A 17,198-nucleotide genomic window follows, 5' to 3' on the forward strand; every position below is an offset into this window, starting at 1 on the left:
CCTACATGTAAACCATTGATATAGGTATAGTGTAAACTCAACTTTAGTCGCCAGATTTCGGACAGTCTTCGAAGGCATCACAAGTGGTGACATGTTGCTTGCATTTTTCATTCAAAGAAATAGATGACTTCCAAATTGCTTCCAGTTGCAATAGTTTCCAACAATGGCCTTTAACCGTCTGTATAATAAAAATATATTGTCTGAAACTTGAAAGCGTGTTTTGCGTTTGTCCCAAACTTTTCGCGCATGCGCGTTCACTTGAAGCAACCGAGGCACGATGGCTGCGGACAGTGCCTTGCTGCTGTCTCTGGTGGAAGAGTTTGTGTCGGGACTGCAGGACAGCAGGGCCAAAGACACCGCCACAGGTAAGCGCTCTGCAAAACACCTGGCCGAAGACCTCCTGCTGGTCTCTGCTTTGGAAAGGGACGTCTGCGAGGCTGTAAAAGCTGCTGCTGCCACAGTGATGCGCTGCGCAGCACAGCATGACATAACTAGCTTTAGCTAGCTAAGTTAGCGCCACACCATCCTGTGTGCTGTTACAACACAAAACAGAAACACACTCTGCCGCTCTCCTCCTCAGTGTACCATCATCATATCATCACTCACCGGGAGTGTATTGCTTACATTGCACGCTGCTGTCAATCGGACTGTTTATGCTGCTGCACTGCTAGTTTGAGCTGCTTGCTAGCTGGCTGCTGTTTGCGCATGGTTTGCGCCCTTATGAAAGCATCATGTCAACGAACTCTGTACCATGACCCGATTAGTTAACGTTATTAATATATAGGCCACTGGTTAGGTTACTATTCCCACATGTAGGGAGGGTTCACCTTCGTTAATAGAAGCGCACAGTCAACAGCTTTTATTCAGACAGCGGTTCTGAGACTTGAATTGGCAACAAAAAACATATTCATGATCAGAATGGGCAAACCGTTTTAGTGGTGTCAAAAGCAGCATAGCAAATCACCAAAAATTGAATCTATTGACAATAAAGTTTAACACATGGCACATTCAAATGTAGCAGCAATTCAGACATTGTAAACAGTTGAATATAGAGGCCATTTACACCTGGCACTGACATGTGTTTTCTGTGATCAGATTTCAATCGGATAGTGCTTGACTGCATTAACTTGATTACATTTACAACTGTTACCGTAGTGTGTCTCCACTCTCCAGTGTCCACATTGAGATCCGATTGTGATCGGATCAGGCAAGCTCCATAGCATAGAGCAGCAGATAAACAGCAGTGACTCCTGTTGTATGTGGATTGAGAGGGCGCATTGCATTTACACTTGTGTTCAATGTGGTCACTGACCACCTACGGAGGTGGTTTGGCCAATCAGATCGCACTCCGCCCTCAATGTGTCTTGGGGGCGTTTACACATGTACTTTGAAGTGGTTTGAAGCACTATCCAATTGCAATCTGATCACAGAAAACACATGTTAGTGCCAGGTGTAAATGGCCTCATAGTCATTTACAACATAAAGTACCAGCCAGCAAAACCACCCAGATTGCCCCTAATCAGGTTGCTGGCATCCCAACTGCAGCAGATATGAAAGTCATCTCCGTGTTACAGCTTGCTTTATCTTTGCTTGGCTACAGACATGTCAACGTGCTTTTCTTTTCAGGTGTCAAAGACGGTCAGTTTACAGTCCTGCAGCTGGTGGAAGCCCTGGGGTAAGGTGTCAACTTCACGCTCACAAGTCAATATCAGCATCACCACAATGTCACGTTTTCCTTGCCAGTATGCTAATGTAAGATAAGGGAGGCCGTGGGAGTTAAGAGGTTAGAGAGGCAGGTTTGTGAGCTAGTTGTGGTTGCTAGTTTGACTCTCCACAGACTGCCTTGGAGTGCCTATGAGCAAGGCACTGATTCCTGAAAGACTGTAGTTGTACTGGGCAGCTCCCAGGTGAGAATGTGCATAACTGTATGGATCTGACGCTTGGCGTTGCTGAAAAATAGTGTCCTGCAACATTTCCGCTGCACGCTGTGCTGATTTGCGAGTGACCTCTGCCCTCTGACTCCCTTTTCTAGCTCAAACAGTATCAGAGGAACACTTCTCAAATCACGGGGGTGATAAATCATGAAACCAGAGGATCTCTTCCAAAAAGAAATAAACCCATAGACTTACTCTCACCTAGAGAAAAGGCACATTTTAGCTTGCATGTTCTTCCTTTAATAAACCTCTAAGCTCTAGTCATTGGGATCTCTCCCCCCCTTCCTGGACCCCGGGTAGGCAAACAACTGAGATAAGTGGCCCGCAGACCTTATCTTCCCTCCATAGCTGAGGGAGCTTTGACCTATATAGTAGAATTACCTTGTATTCTGTGAAGGAGCTGAGGCCCCGGACTAATCTGACTTTCAACTCAAGAGGAGGCTGAAGGATACCACAAAGGAGTACCTCTTACCTTGTAGGATCTGTGGAACCCTCTCAAAAAAAAATGAAGAAAAATATAAAAATAATGATCCAGGATTGTGTTATTGGGTTTTATATAAGATTGCAGTTTTCATTACAAAGCATACAAAACATTTTTCCGTAAAATTTTGTCCAATATACATGAGTGACATTATTGTCCAATATACATTCCCTTGTTAAGCATCACCACTGGCTTCAAATTATATTCCCTTCTTTCCTGGGCACTCTCATAAAGCAATTAGTGATTTGGTCCTCTGCACAGCGAGAGGGTTCTTTGAATGCATCAACGAGTAGTGCTCGTTTTGAGAGATAATTCTGTTTTCTGTGGATCAACGAGTAGTGCTCGTTTTGAGAGATGATAAAGTGAAGGGATTCCCTGCGTCTCACACTCCCTGCTGGAGCCGAGACAATCTTCTCTGAAATCTGGCCCCTTTTATTTAATATATGATTATATTTACCATTTCAAAACATTGCACATGTAATATAGACTATTTCAGTACACAATTAAAATCCATTATTATTGAGATGACATTTACCGCACTCTTGGACGTCTATGGTCACGTGTTCACATCCTTTAGGATTTTATGCTTCCTTTAACCTTTCATGATGATTCAACCGGCTAGTGATCAACTCTCCACTTGACGACACAATACATTTCAATTATGCAATTCAAATCGTGCTTTTCATGTGACACATTATGGTTATAACATTGTGACTTTAGTGCACACAGAATGTATAGGAAAACTTAGTTTCAGTGCTCATATGTTATAAGGTGCTTTATGTCCTCATATGTGTACTTATGTGAAATGTGATAGCATGCATAGAAAAACGTTGTTGACCCCCTCTCCTCCGTCAGCCTTGCCTCTACTGCGGCAGCCGGTCAAGCCAAAGTTCATCCCAAGTTCATCGCTGCCAACAACGCCTTGCTCGTTCCTTCCGGTCACGCTAGCGCTCGACTCTGTTTGGCCCTAACGTTAACGCTGCTGCGACCTGCCAGCATTGCACCAACAGCGCCACAACGCGCTGAATCCCACTCGAATCCCCCCGCTGAATCCCACTCGATTTGGCAGCAGAACACGCCAGGATTGGCCAACGCCAAATCAAGTCCCCAGAATTGTCAAATCAAATCATCGACACGCTATTATGGCCCGCCTATCAACCCTGTCATCTCAGACATGATTTGTTTTCAGACTCTGAAACGTCCGTTGGGTTCAGTTCATCTTTAATGTCTCATTTTGTCAGTCTGCGAGTAAAATGTGCTTGTTTTTATCAGTTCAGACAGCAGAATTGTGCATCACGATTTCCCCAAATCACCATAAGATTCTGCTCAAACACTGCCTGTCCAGAGGTGCTCGTTGGATTTCATTGATGGGTGGTGGATCAAAAATACCTTTTTAAAGTTTAAAAAAGAAGGATCCGCACACCATCGCAGCTAGTACTTGTTGGTATCATACCACCATTGTTCTTAAATCTTTGGTTATTATAAATAAATGTATTCGGTTCATCCACACGGTCCTTGGGATGTGGTGTCTAGGGGGAGGGAGGGGAGGGATGGACTGATTGTGGGAAGTTTGGAGGGGGGGCAATATCCATGTTTATTTGTTCATTTGTACTGATCCAGGGGAGAATGATATCATTATTTTTTTCTTTTTCTTCGTATCTCATCTTTCGCAAATCAAGAATGTATACTTATCTCCTCTCCTTTGTTTGATACACCCCACCCTGTAAATACAAAAAACACTGCTGAAACACACTAAACTTGATTAAAGGATAATATGTAATTATGGGCCGGCTGAGAGTGTGTCCTCTCTCTGCTGCAGACTGAGCCTGACCAGCTCACAGTCTCACACCCGAGCCAGAGGAGTGCAGCTGCTCTCCCAGGTCCTACAGGAGTGCTATGGAGAGCTTTCTGAGAACGAAGGTACAGTACGCCTCCTCTTACCCACGATCCAACCTGTCCTGTGTCTGCATAGGGTACCACAGGAATGAGTCTGGAAGACCTGGATGTTAGCACTTCCGGTTCCTACGTGTAAAAGTCAATGGGATTTTTGTATGTGTCTGTGGTTAACAAAAGTTTATGAAACAGCCAACTTTGTGTTCAGCAGGATAATCTTCACAAATGAGGATTTTTCTTTACACAAAGTTTGCTGTTTCATAAACTTTTGTTAACCGCAGGCGCAGACCTTATTTCATGCTTTAAACCGAAATTCCCTTACAAAAACCACATTGCCTTTTTACACGTACAGTATATAAAGTGATGTAGCAGTGTCTCTTCTGTCCACAGTGGAAGTGCTCATCGCCTTCTATGAGAACAGGCTGAAGGACCATTATGTCATTACACCATATGTCCTACAGGGGCTCAGAGCGCTGGTGAGTGACAGGCGTGTTCTGTTGATCATTCATAATCAACAGATTGATCTTGAAGCGATCAGTTGGTTTGTGTCTTTGTGCTTTGTAGGTTTGAGAATCGTGTGCAGTCATTTTGAGGAATTGCAAGTGTGATTGCAAAACAATCTTTGCCCAAAATTCAATGTCTTCCTTTTTACTGCAACATAAACAAAGACAGTTTTCATGGAGACAAACTTTTTTCTGTTTCTTTTCTTCTTCTTTTTTAGAAAGTCTTGTGTGTTTAATTTTTATTTGAGTTCATGACAGGCCATTTCAACAGCAACATTTCATCCTAGTTGTAATACCAGTTTACAATAATAACCTTGGTATGGTAATTTGTCTATCCCTATCCACAGACTAAATGTACGGTGCTGCCGCCTGGCTCTGCTGTGTCCATGCTGAGGTCTCTGTTCCAGGATGTCCAGGTTCAGGTACTGTTCCCCCTTATGTAATAGCAAAGGTATTACATCTTCACTAGGCAAGACTTTTATTTTTAAAAAATACACTTGTCTCATCAGCCTAAAGCAGGCCTATACAATTGGCGGCTCACGGGCTACATCTGGCCCGGAAACAACCTCCGAGTGGCCCCAGGGAGCCCCCTGCAATTTGATTAACAATGTAGTCGTTATATGCAATGCAATACAATACAAATAAAACTACAGGGAGTGTTGGAGAGTAAAATAAAGTAACCAAAAAAAAAAAACGTTAAAGGCAGATTAAAGGCAGACAAACATGTTACACGCGAGCCTTCAGAAACTCCTGAAGGCAGCACTCCAACCCACAGTGCCACATGTTGTGATCACGTGTGTCTAGTTTAGTAGCAGTCCTCTGAGAGGAGCCCTGTAAATGCTGCTGTAAACCCTGAAACGTCTAGTTGTTGACAATGAAAACCGTGGCTTTAACCCTGACTTCACTGGACTGGCAAATACTTGTTTATTTTACCGGCGGCACCACATTTAGAAACACCGTTTCCGGACATTTGTGGAGTGATGTCAACAGTTCTCTAACGTTAAGAAGGTAGGGATCACCGCCCGGTACGTTGGATCAACACGTGAATCGAGCTTTTCACACAACTCTCGCTGCTGCCTGACTGACTGACCGCACTAACATGATTCATGTCTTTGCCTTGCGTTAGGAGCCAAACCTCACTGCTCTCATTTAGAACAACAAATGTCAGTTCTGCCCGACCAAGCCGGAGGTAACATGTGGGCTCGAATCTGCGACCCTACCAACAGTCGCAACCTGCGACTGTTCTACTGCTGTACTAACCGAACGCCCACGTGAAGCACTTTTCTGTGTTTAAAAATACTTTGTAGATAAATGGTCTTTACTGTAATGTTTCTAAACTGTGGTATTGTTGGTAAAGAGTTCATCTGAATCATGTCTGTCTGTCCCCAGTCTCTGATGCTGGCAGAGAGAGCCTGCGTCTACAGGATGCTCATCAACCTCATGGAGTCCAGAGAGGCTGGTAAGGGTGTGTGACGTGTGCGTGGGGTGTCTGATCCTTAGTAGCTCAACAGGTAGAGCAAGGCATTAACACTGCCATGGTTAGGGGTTCAGTTTCCCGAGAACCTGCTTACAGATCTGAATCAAATCAGAGTCTGTGTCTGTTGAACTCGTCCACAGAGCTGAAGGGCTTGGGGGCGGACTTTGTGTTTGGCTTTGTCCAATCGATGGACGGGGAGCGGGATCCTCGCAACCTTCTATTGGCCTTCCAGATCGCCAAGAACATCATCCACAGAGGTTATGATCTAGGTGAGAACACACACACAGGCACTGGCCACTTTATTACTGTAGGTACACCTATCCAGTACTGGTCAACTGTTGCTTTACAACATGCTTTATATATTGAGTTGAATGAATGAATGAATGAATGAATGAATGAATTAACATTTTACTTCGAACATTTAAAAAAAGGAAATATACATGTATATACAGATACACATATACAGTATACACATAAAAAAATATAAATAATAATAAAATAGGCATTATCTTGTCCGAAGTGGCTGCCACATGATTGGCTGTTTGTGCTAAGGAGCGGGTGTACCTAATACAGTGGCCAGTGAGTGTACATACAGCATCTCTCTCTATTGCCTTCTCTGAATATCTTTCTCTCTCTTGACTCACAAATCCACAATTGGAGAAGGTTAAATTCTCAGCCAGCTGGGCTTGAATCCACTGATCCTGCTGTTCATTTCCTGTCTGTCATTAGTCGTGTTTCCATTACTCTCAGAAATGCGCAAAATCTATATATCGCAATAGAAAGTGGGTAATGGAAACACGTAAATTTCGAAAAACCTCCCAAATATCGCAAAAAGTTTTTGCGCTCTCATGAGGTGGTTTTTCAGACGTGTCGATATAGCAGTTTATCGCAAAAGTGTAATGGAAACACATTTTTCGCATTTGCATGTCATGTGACCCATCTTCCCCTTTGGAAACGGAGCGGAAAATGAAAGGAAAATGAGGGAGAAACGGTTCGATAAGCCGTGGCAAAACCTCCGCAGCAATTGGAAAACTTTTAAGCAACGCTACCTAGCAGAAAGACGAGTGTTGTGCAAAAGCGGAGCTGGGGAAAATAGATCATGTTTAATGACAGAAATCGCTCCATGGTGACAGGCTGCCTGTCTGTGTGCGCGCAGTTGTAGGCTACCTTTTTTCCTCTGCCTCTCGCGCTCACTGCATTCACTGCAGCCAGCAATATGTTGACACTCATTTTCTTTTGAATTGATAATCAGGCTCGTTTATATGCGTTGTAACTTCATGTTGTGATTTGCATTGAGCATGCAGGGGACGGGATTTGGGGCAGATCCCCGTGCGTAATCACTGTGGCAGCTGCTGCAACGGGGAATTTCGTTCAGGTGTGTGCGCCGTCACTCAAACTTAACTTCAATGGAAACGCCTACAAGTCGCAACTGTACATTGTCGAAGTTGTAGAAATATCGCAATTATTTTGCGAAAAACTGTAATGGAAACACAGCTATTGTTGATCTTGAAGAAGGCTGGAGGGCCGAAACGTCACACATACAATTAAAGAAATGCATATGGAGCCAGAGTGTGTGACGCTTTTTTCAACTTCACATCCTGTCTGTCATCGCAGGTAAATTTGCGGAAGAGCTGTTCGAAGTGACATCCTGCTATTTCCCCATCGACTTCAGCCCCGTAAGTCCCTGTTTACTCCCTGTTACAAAACATGTCAAACTTCCTGTGACCTCAGAATGCTGTTGCAGGAAGTGGTTTTGGTTTGTCTGCGGGGGAACGTGATGACTGCAACACTTCCTCCCCACGCAAGCATGAAACACTATTAAAATACCTTGTAGCTCGTTTGCATGTAGATTAGACATGCTGATTGTTTTATTGCATGAAGCTGCACAAGATGTTCATGTCAAAATCCTGCATAGTGTGACTGCAGCGAGCATCCAGTCACACTGTAGATTCTCCATCTCCACCCAGTCACACTGTATATTCTCCATCCAGTCACACTGTAGATTCTCCATCTCCACCCAGTCACACTGTAGATTCATCCAGTCACACTGTAGATTCTCCATCTCCATCCAGTCACACTGTAGATTCTCCATCCAGTCACACCGTAGATTCATCCAGTCACACTGTAGATTCTCCATCTCCACCCAGTCACACTGTAGATTATCCATCCAGTCACACCGTAGATTCATCCAGTCACACTGTAGATTCTCCAGCTCCACCCAGTCACACTGTAGATTATCCATCCAGTCACACCGTAGATTCATCCAGTCACACTGTAGATTCTCCATCCAGTCACACCGTAGATTCATCCAGTCACACTGTAAATTCATCCAGTCACACTGTAGATTCTCCATCCAGTCACACCGTAGATTCATCCAGTCACACTGTAGATTCATCCAGTCACACAGTAGATTCATCCAGTCACACTGTAGATTCTCCATCCAGTCACATTGTAGATTCTCCATCCAGTCACACTGTAGATTCATCCAGTCACACTGTAGATTCTCCATCCAGTCACACTGTAGATTCTCCATCTCCACCCAGTCACACTGTAGATTATCCATCTCCATCCAGTCACACTGTAGATTCTCCATCCAGTCACACCGTAGATTCATCCAGTCACACTGTAGCTTCATCCAGTCACACTGTAGATTCATCCAGTCACACTGTAGATTCATCCAGTCACACTGTAGATTCTCCATCCAGTCACACCGTAGATTCATCCAGTCACACTGTAGATTCATCCACTCACACTGTAGATTCATCCAGTCACACTGTAGATTCATCCAGTCACACTGTAGATTCATCCACTCACACTGTAGATTCATCCAGTCACACTGTAGATTCTCCATCCAGTCACACTGTAGATTACGGTAATCCAGTCACACTGTAGATTCATCCACTCACACTGTAGATTCATCCAGATTCTCCATCCAGTCACACTGTAGATTCTCCATCTCCACCCAGTCACACTGTAGATTCTCCCTTTCTGCTGTTGATACAAACTAACCAACAGTTCATCTTTTCCTCTCTCGTCCTCTCACTTTGTTTACGGACAACACGTTTCAGTATTTCTGGGTACTGACGCTCACATTGTTTCTGCTGCCATTATGAGCTGCTAATGTCCTACTTTACCAGATCTCTGAACATGAGTTTACCCATTTATCCATTCATGTAAATCACCAATATGCAAAAAGAATTGCAGCTTCAAGTTGACTGAAAATACATTTCAATGAAGAATAAGTTAGTATAACCACTTTTTACATCTAAACGCCCTTCTCCCCTCCCCAGCCCCCCAATGACCCCCATGGCATCACCCAGGAGGAGCTCATTCAGACACTTAGGTCTGTCCTCACTGGAACGCCACGCTTCGCTGAGGTACGACTCTATAGCTTCTTATTTCTGTATGGTGGGTAACTGTGTGTTCATGTTGTGTGTATGGGGTGTGTTCATGTCGTGTTTCTCACTATCCTCTATCAGTTTCTGTATGGTGTGTGTTCATGTTGTGTTTCTCACTGGCCTCTATCAGTTTCTGTATGGTGTGTGTTCATGTCATGTATGGGGTGTGTTCATGTCGTGTTTCTCACTATCCTCTATCAGTTTCTGTATGGTGTGTGTTCATGTTGTGTTTCTCACTGGCCTCTATCAGTTTCTGTATGGTGTGTGTTCATGTCATGTACGTATGGGGTGTGTTCATGTCGTGTTTCTCACTATCCTATCCTCTATCAGTTTCTGTATGGTGTGTGTTCATGTTGTGTTTCTCACTGGCCTCTATCAGTTTCTGCTGCCTCTGATCATTGAGAAGGTGGACTCAGACGTTCAGAGTGCCAAGCTGGACTCCCTGCAGACTCTGGTGAGAAAGCCCTTCACCCCAACTTGTCTCTCAAATATTCCATGTGTCCTTGATATCCTTGAAAGTTTCTGAATTCTATGAATATACAGTACATAGATAGACATGGGGTATTGAAAGCAGGGCTCGACATTAACGCTTGTCTGGGACAAGTCGATTTTTTTTTTGTAGGACGAGGGGAAGAGAAATTGACTTGCTCCACCGGACAAGTGAAAAGTAGGGCTGGGTTCAAAAAATCGATTCTCCGATTTTTAATCGATTTTCATTTTAATCCTCGATTATCGATTCATATGTCCAGAGATCGATTTTTTTTTTATTAATTTTTTTTTTCTTTTTCTTTTCTTTTTTACTAAACAGGCTAAAATATTGTGCTGTGTGTGGTAGTTGAAACATAGTTTCATATTTGTGAAAGTGTCTTTATTGACAGATGAAAAGGCTGTTATTTACCCTTTGTCACCACGTGGTGAGTAAATATATGTGTAACTAAAACCATTAAAATTGACAACAGGTCTGCAACTTTTTTTCCCCATGTATCTACTTGGCTGGTTGGAAACCCCTGTGTTACATAACTGGACAGTCATGTAATTCAGGGTACAGCTCAAAAAACATGTTTTGGTATCACTAACCAAATCAATATTGAAAATTGATGGAATCGGAATCTAATCGAATCGAAATTAATCGATTCGCAACCTTGTGAATCGGAATCGAATCGATTCTTGAAATTTGAACCAATACCCAGCTCTAGTGAAAAGTGAAGTGTTTCCCACACAGACTTGACTTGGGTGGGCCGCACACGTTTATTAATGGCCACCAAAGTATATTTGGCATATTTTTTATTCTGCTTGTGAAACATGATGCCAAATTGATCAGAAGAACTGAGTGAATTGTGCAAAGTCTGTTTGATGAGTTAATTGACATTTTAAATGACCGACGACAAGGCAAATAAAGACTTCAAATGTTTCCTACTCCTTCACAAACAAAATGAAAAAAGTAATTTATTGTAAAATGACAAATTTTAACCCGGACAAGTGACTTTTGTGCCGGGACAAGTAACAGGTAAATTTGCTTGTCCAAACGACAAGTGTTTCCAAAAGTTAATGTCAAGCCCTGATTGAAAGTGCTTGAATTTATATATTTTGTGCAAGAATAGAAATTGACGACGTAATGCATGTAACACAGCACAGTTGAGAAGTGTTCACGCATTCAAGCCTTTGTCTCTTTTTAATTGTTGTCTGTGAGCTTCTGTAAAACCTGCTAGTTCTCATTATTTAAAAAAAAACGTATTTAGTTATCCTATAAAACAGTTGTTGTTCTTTTTATACTTAGTGGGCTCTTAAACATCTAAACTTGCGTAATGTGGAGAAAAAACAAAATAAAACATTTTTTAAAGAAGAAAAATCCCTTTTCAACATCCTTGTGCAACTTCACTGTTGCTGACTTGTTGTCCCTTTCACCGGACCCTGTCACAGATGCCGTGTTGGGTCCAGGGAAATGGGCCTGGAAAGTCCTTGAATTGGATGTTTAAAGCAAGGCTTTGCCGATTTTCTACTTACTTTGTATCATTGCAATGTTGGTGATATAAGCAGATGGATAGTGCTTACCTTCTCTATGCTTTCTGCACCGAGACATTCCCGTCTGCTTGCAGAAACTCCGCCCCCGCCAGCTGGTATGGATCTATGACGCTCGTTAAGGCTCTGGATGTGATTCTCTGTGGATGCAAGTCCAGAAAAAAACTAAAATGTGTAGTTAGTAACAGAACACATCTGTTCACACATCTGTTCACCTCCATCTCAGAATGACACGTTTTGCATCATTCTGAGACGGAAATGCCTGGAATAAACTGCAGAGCTCTCGGCACAGGAAAACATGAAGACAAGGTAAACACTATCCATCTGCATATATTACCCGTTAGTGATACAAAGCGGGATGAAAATTGGATTCTTTAATAAATAATTAATACATAATGAAAGAATCCAATTAAAATAGAAAAGCAGAAGTTAAAGCATAATGTAAGCATATGTATATTTGTGTCTCTTTGTTACAGACAGCTTGTGTGTCTCTGTATGAACATGCAGACCTGGCAGAGTTCCTCCCAGGACTTTGGGCTTCACTGCGCAGAGAGGTACGTTTCAACATGCTCCCCGGAACCGTCCCAAAATACAGTCTAATAGAACTCAACAATCATGTGACACCTCGGTTCCGGAAGAGTATTTGCCTGTTCATATTCTGCAATGAGACTTTTTCATTATTAGCCATAACGTCGTAACCACCCAAGGTAGACTTACCACGGACCTGCCAGTGGTGAAACGATAGTTTATCTTCCTGTAGAAGCCACACATCTGTAAGATATCATCCTTGTTTATTTTAAAACATTTGTTACTCTATTTCATGGAGAAGTACTACATTACCCACAATTCGACAATGTAATATTGACATCGTTGTTCTATGCTCGTCTGTGATTGGTGGCCTTCACTCATTTCTCTTTCTGGCTGTTCTGTCTCTTGCTAGGCTACTACGGACTTAGGCAACATCTTGCAAAGTAAAGGGGCTCAAACTGCCACTGAGTGACGATGATATATTATCAAAGCTATTATGAGTCACGCTGCCTTTAACGCCGGCACCCGTTTTGAACCCAGTTCGTTCACATGAATGCACAGAATTGCGTCTATCTACAATAACGTTAGCCATTGAGCTAATAGTCTAATGGCAGCCGCTCAGACCGATGGTCCCGCCCACTGCCGCTCAGAGCACTCTCCCACTCCCATTGGCTGAAAGACTGTCACTCAAACATCTGCTAATCTGATTGGCCGGAAATGCCGGACTGGACTATGGGATGAGTAGTTTCTTCACTCTTACGATATAATATGTACACAGTATTCTACCCAGCACTTTTATTTTTTCGTTTTTCGATGTTTTTTCAACACTGAATCAAACGTTTTATTGTCCCGATTCTCTCTCAGGCCAGTTGTTAGGTATTTCCTAACATTTGATCAAATTGCCATGGAAATGATCCAAAATGCCCCTGAAACATATTTCACAAGGGTAAAAAAAAAAAAAAAAAAATCCCCTGTTAAAAAAGTGAATTCCCTCCCCTGGTGTGTATGCATGTCTATGTCATGTGGATCATAAAATATGTTTCTTTGTGTTTTGGGTTTCATCCAACATTTTAAATTCTAACTCTGCAGTGTTTCCTCATGTTTCCACCATTTCTTCATGTCTTTTACCTGGTATGTACACCACAGAAGGAGAGACAGAGAAGGCCATCATGTTTTGTTTTGACCCCTGACCTTTCCTCTCGGTGTCTTGCTGCAGGTGTTTCAGACAGCCAGCGAGAAGATGGAGGCTGCGGGCCTGGCTGCCGTCACCGCGCTCACATCCTGTCTGTCTCGCTCTGTTCTCAACTCAGACTCTGAGGACTCGCTCAGCTCCTTCCTGAGCCTCATTCTCGAAGGTAAGTGTTTCACTGTCTTTACACATGCAAACATTACATCCACAAAATGGAGAGAGAAAACAGAAATGCAATCTGCACAGGTGGGATAGAGAAACCATTAGGTGCTTGGAAAAAAAAAACATTTCACCGCATGAGAGAAAGATGCAAAAACAAAGATGAGAGAGAGAGATTGAGAGATTAACTTTATTGTCACTTCATGGTACAAGTATCACGAGCGAAATTCTGCTTGGTTCGCTCTCAGAGTCGGAGAGCAAAACCGGGTCGCCATTGAACAGCGCCAGCAATTTGGATTGGACAAAGCATATAAATAACTCAGAATTCACATTATTACTAGTTAGAAAAAGTAATAAAGGCACACTTCAATATTATACAATACAGATACATTTGTTGTAAATGTACAGGGTTACCAGCAAAGACAACCCACACCACGACACCAGGGAGGCTGCCATTACAGCGCCGGTTTGGTTCATCGTGGGAGGGAAGGGGGAGTAGGGGGGGGGGGGGGTGTTGCAAAGCGGGGGGAAGTTGCTGGAGGCGGGGGGTGGGGTTTAGGGGAGGGGGGGCGGGAGGGGGGGGTTTGGGGGAGTGCGTGCGTGACCGTGTGTAGGCCTGTGAGTCCTTAGAGTCCATGGGTGTTTGTGTGTGTGTGTAGTCTGAGCCTCCTTCGGCTGAACACAGCGTTGCTGTGGAGATGGCCTCGTCAATTCAGACCAGAGTTCAGGCGTCAGATGTCGGGGCGGGGGAGTGACGTTGGAGACGCAGATTGCACTCAGGGCTTCAGGAGAGTTTTGCTGCTAGTGTCCTTGACAGCTTAGCAGGTGGCCAGATTAAATCCGTTTGTTTTGGTTTTCCCCGGTGGGTGTAGGATCAACAACATTCCTCACACGAGTCAGTCCTGATCCTCGGTTAAACATTTCGGCGCAGCGGCAGTGATATCTCCAAGAAGTAATCAATTTTTACGATTCAGATCAGAAATCGCAATAGTCCAAGTACTCACTGCCCCGCTCATCTCGTTTATCGTGACGTGCAGCCTAGGGTCAATGACTGCTGTCTTCCCGTATCCCGCGGCGGTCCCGTCTGGGCAGAGGGGGGGTTCTCCGGACCCCAAAATAGTTTTGTCGAATTCGTTGAGAGACCAGCCATATAATCCATATTTGTAGTTTCGAAGAGACAAATGCAAGATTGGCTCCAGGTAGCAGAAGCAGAGGGATGAGGGGGAGAGGGAAAGGGAGGGAGGACTGGAGAGAGAAGAAATGCGACCGCCTCCGTTGAAAGCTTGTCCAAACAGAGAGAACAGAGCTCTGTACTACGAAGCTAGTTTAACAGATCCGCGATAAGTCCCTTTGATCTGGTTTGACTGAACAGGATCAAAGCTATCTAGTTTAAGGATACTACGACGGTGGTTTTCTAGTCGATAACTGAAGCTGGGATCTGCCTGTGCACGCGCACGTTTTTCGCTCGTGCACAGGCGCGCGTCCACGCGAAAGAGGTGCGCTAGCCAATCACATTATGAACAGCTGAGTTGATCCATGCCCACACCCATTTCCACACCCATTTCCTCATTCAGCGCAGCCACAGTGTGATCAGAGATTTTTGCGGATATTTAATGTATCCGCGATTTAATGTCAGAATGAAAATCCGCGTTGGATAGTCTGCTGAAGGGCTGTCTAAAGCAGCAGCTTGTATTCACATCAGTCATTTGATTTACTTTGATCAGCGATTTCTGTCTGATACAGCTGCATTGATACAGGCAGCAGCAACAAATGTAAAAGTGTAATCTCAGTCTATACATTTCCACAATCTGTAAGCCTATTTAGACCATAGATTTAGAAACGCATGCTCAATGAATAATGATCTCTATCACTCATGTGTGTGGTTGCACTGATCGAATAATTCATATATAAAATAGCCTAGTATAAAGCCTAATAGCCTACTATAAAAGAGAAAACTGCTGAACTGAATTGAGACGATGCGGGCATAGTTATCATTGATAAAAACTAGCCTATTTTTGCTCATATATTGGCATACAGCCTACAGGACACAGTTCCAGTTGAAAGATGCAAGAATAGCCTGCATATTTAGTATTGGGGCTATCCCATATTTAAACTAATATCTATATTATATGTATAGGCTTTTCTGGCATGTAGGAGAATATCACCCTCACTCCATTTGAGGGTCCGTTCATGATATGCGCCGTGGTGATTAATAGTGATCATATTTCTCCACGCATCGTTGAGCTGTTAAGACATAAAGTGGTAAGTAGGCTTAATTTAATTATGTAGCCTACAGAGCCACGAATGTTTTGCTTGTTCTATTCTCAGTTGACTGCAATCTATTTTTCATATGGCGATCTTATGAATGGTGACTCCAGAGAGCCAATATTATATGGGTCTCTCATGGATTTTGATCTTATCCTCTGAAGCTAACCTGGTCGCGACCAGGTTAGCTTTGCAGCGTCAGTTGCCATGGTGATTGAAAGTTAACTTGCTTTGTAGTACGGCTAAACCAGGTTTAAACTCAAACTTACTCGGATAAGGCATTAAACTAGCTTCGTAGTACAGGCTACTGGTGAAGTTTGAAGACAAAAACAACAACAAAAAGGAAGTAAAATTGTTCTGGGGAAGAAAAAACATACAGGGAATGTGTGTGTGTGTGTGTGTGTGTGTGTGTGTGTGTGTGTGTGTGTGTGTGTGTGTGTGTGTGTGTGTGTGTGTGTGTGTGTGTGTGTGTGTGTGTGTGTGTGTGTGTGTGTGTGTGTGTGTGTGTGTGTGTGTGTGTGTGTGTGTGTGTGTGTGTGTGTGTGTGTGGGCTACTCATTAAATTACTTTTGCGTTACCCTGCAACATCGTCTGAAATGTGAAGTAATGTGTTATTATCTCCACCACTCCAAAGTTGTAGACTGCGCTACCATTTCCCCCCATCTGCCTCAAACTCCTATGAAAGTCGGTGCTACTGGATTGAGTGCTATTTCCGAACGCACCATCATATTTACATCATATTTACAACTGGAAATAAGGTCCAGCGTGTAAAAAAACTGAATTCTCCTTTAATGAATAAATAAAACATGTGAATTTCATGGCATGTTTTACACACTGTTTTCCTGCAGCTTCATTAAAAGGCCAGCGTGAGTCTTGTGTGCAGTTTTGTGCCGAGTGTGTATTGTGTTGTGTTGTATGAGTCTGTAGTTTTGTGCTGAGTGTGTGTTGTGCTTGCAGACTGCCAACATCACCTGTGTGAGCCGGACCTGAAGTTGGTGTGGCCCAGTGCCAAGCTGCTGCATGCTGCTTCCAGCGCCTCCTGCAGGGCGAGCCACGTCGTGACAGCTGCTGTCCTGCCCTCTCTCATCGAGCAGTACAACAGCAGGACAGAGGTGAGGCCAGGTCATGGCGGTACAGTGTTCTCTGCACGCAGTGTCATGGCTTAAACCTGTTATCGTTTCAGTGCATGGATATCAAACCAAACTTATCAGGGTGAGTTAAAAATCATAATTAAATCTGGAAATAAGCTCCAGGTTGTAAAAAAAAAAATTGAATTCTCCTTTAAAATAGAAAATGCCTATTTTTGTCTATTTTATTCCAGTTTGTGTGACATGGTTAATTGCCATGAGTTC

General features: G+C 43.4%; 1 protein-coding gene across 2 annotated transcripts in view; it reads left to right on the forward strand.

Annotated features, from left to right (window-relative positions):
- The first annotated feature begins 274 nt into the window (after nt 1-274).
- The window catches only part of mms19 (MMS19 homolog, cytosolic iron-sulfur assembly component), a 42,644-nt gene continuing 25,720 nt past the window's right edge, over nt 275-17,198 (forward strand). For both annotated transcript variants that reach the window (XM_083636168.1, XM_083636169.1), the window contains exons 1-13: nt 275-365; nt 1,627-1,675; nt 4,235-4,335; nt 4,699-4,784; nt 5,159-5,233; nt 6,201-6,270; nt 6,429-6,557; nt 7,903-7,964; nt 9,579-9,665; nt 10,066-10,140; nt 12,182-12,259; nt 13,450-13,588; nt 16,804-16,958. In XM_083636168.1, the coding sequence (XP_083492294.1) occupies nt 278-365; nt 1,627-1,675; nt 4,235-4,335; nt 4,699-4,784; nt 5,159-5,233; nt 6,201-6,270; nt 6,429-6,557; nt 7,903-7,964; nt 9,579-9,665; nt 10,066-10,140; nt 12,182-12,259; nt 13,450-13,588; nt 16,804-16,958 (1,194 nt within the window). In that variant the 5' untranslated portion in view covers nt 275-277. The remainder of the gene's footprint in view (nt 366-1,626; nt 1,676-4,234; nt 4,336-4,698; nt 4,785-5,158; nt 5,234-6,200; nt 6,271-6,428; nt 6,558-7,902; nt 7,965-9,578; nt 9,666-10,065; nt 10,141-12,181; nt 12,260-13,449; nt 13,589-16,803; nt 16,959-17,198) is intronic.

Source organism: Poromitra crassiceps (assembly GCF_964638095.1).
Source record: "Poromitra crassiceps genome assembly, chromosome: 4".
In the NCBI taxonomy this organism is placed as follows: Eukaryota; Metazoa; Chordata; class Actinopteri; order Beryciformes; family Melamphaidae; genus Poromitra; species Poromitra crassiceps.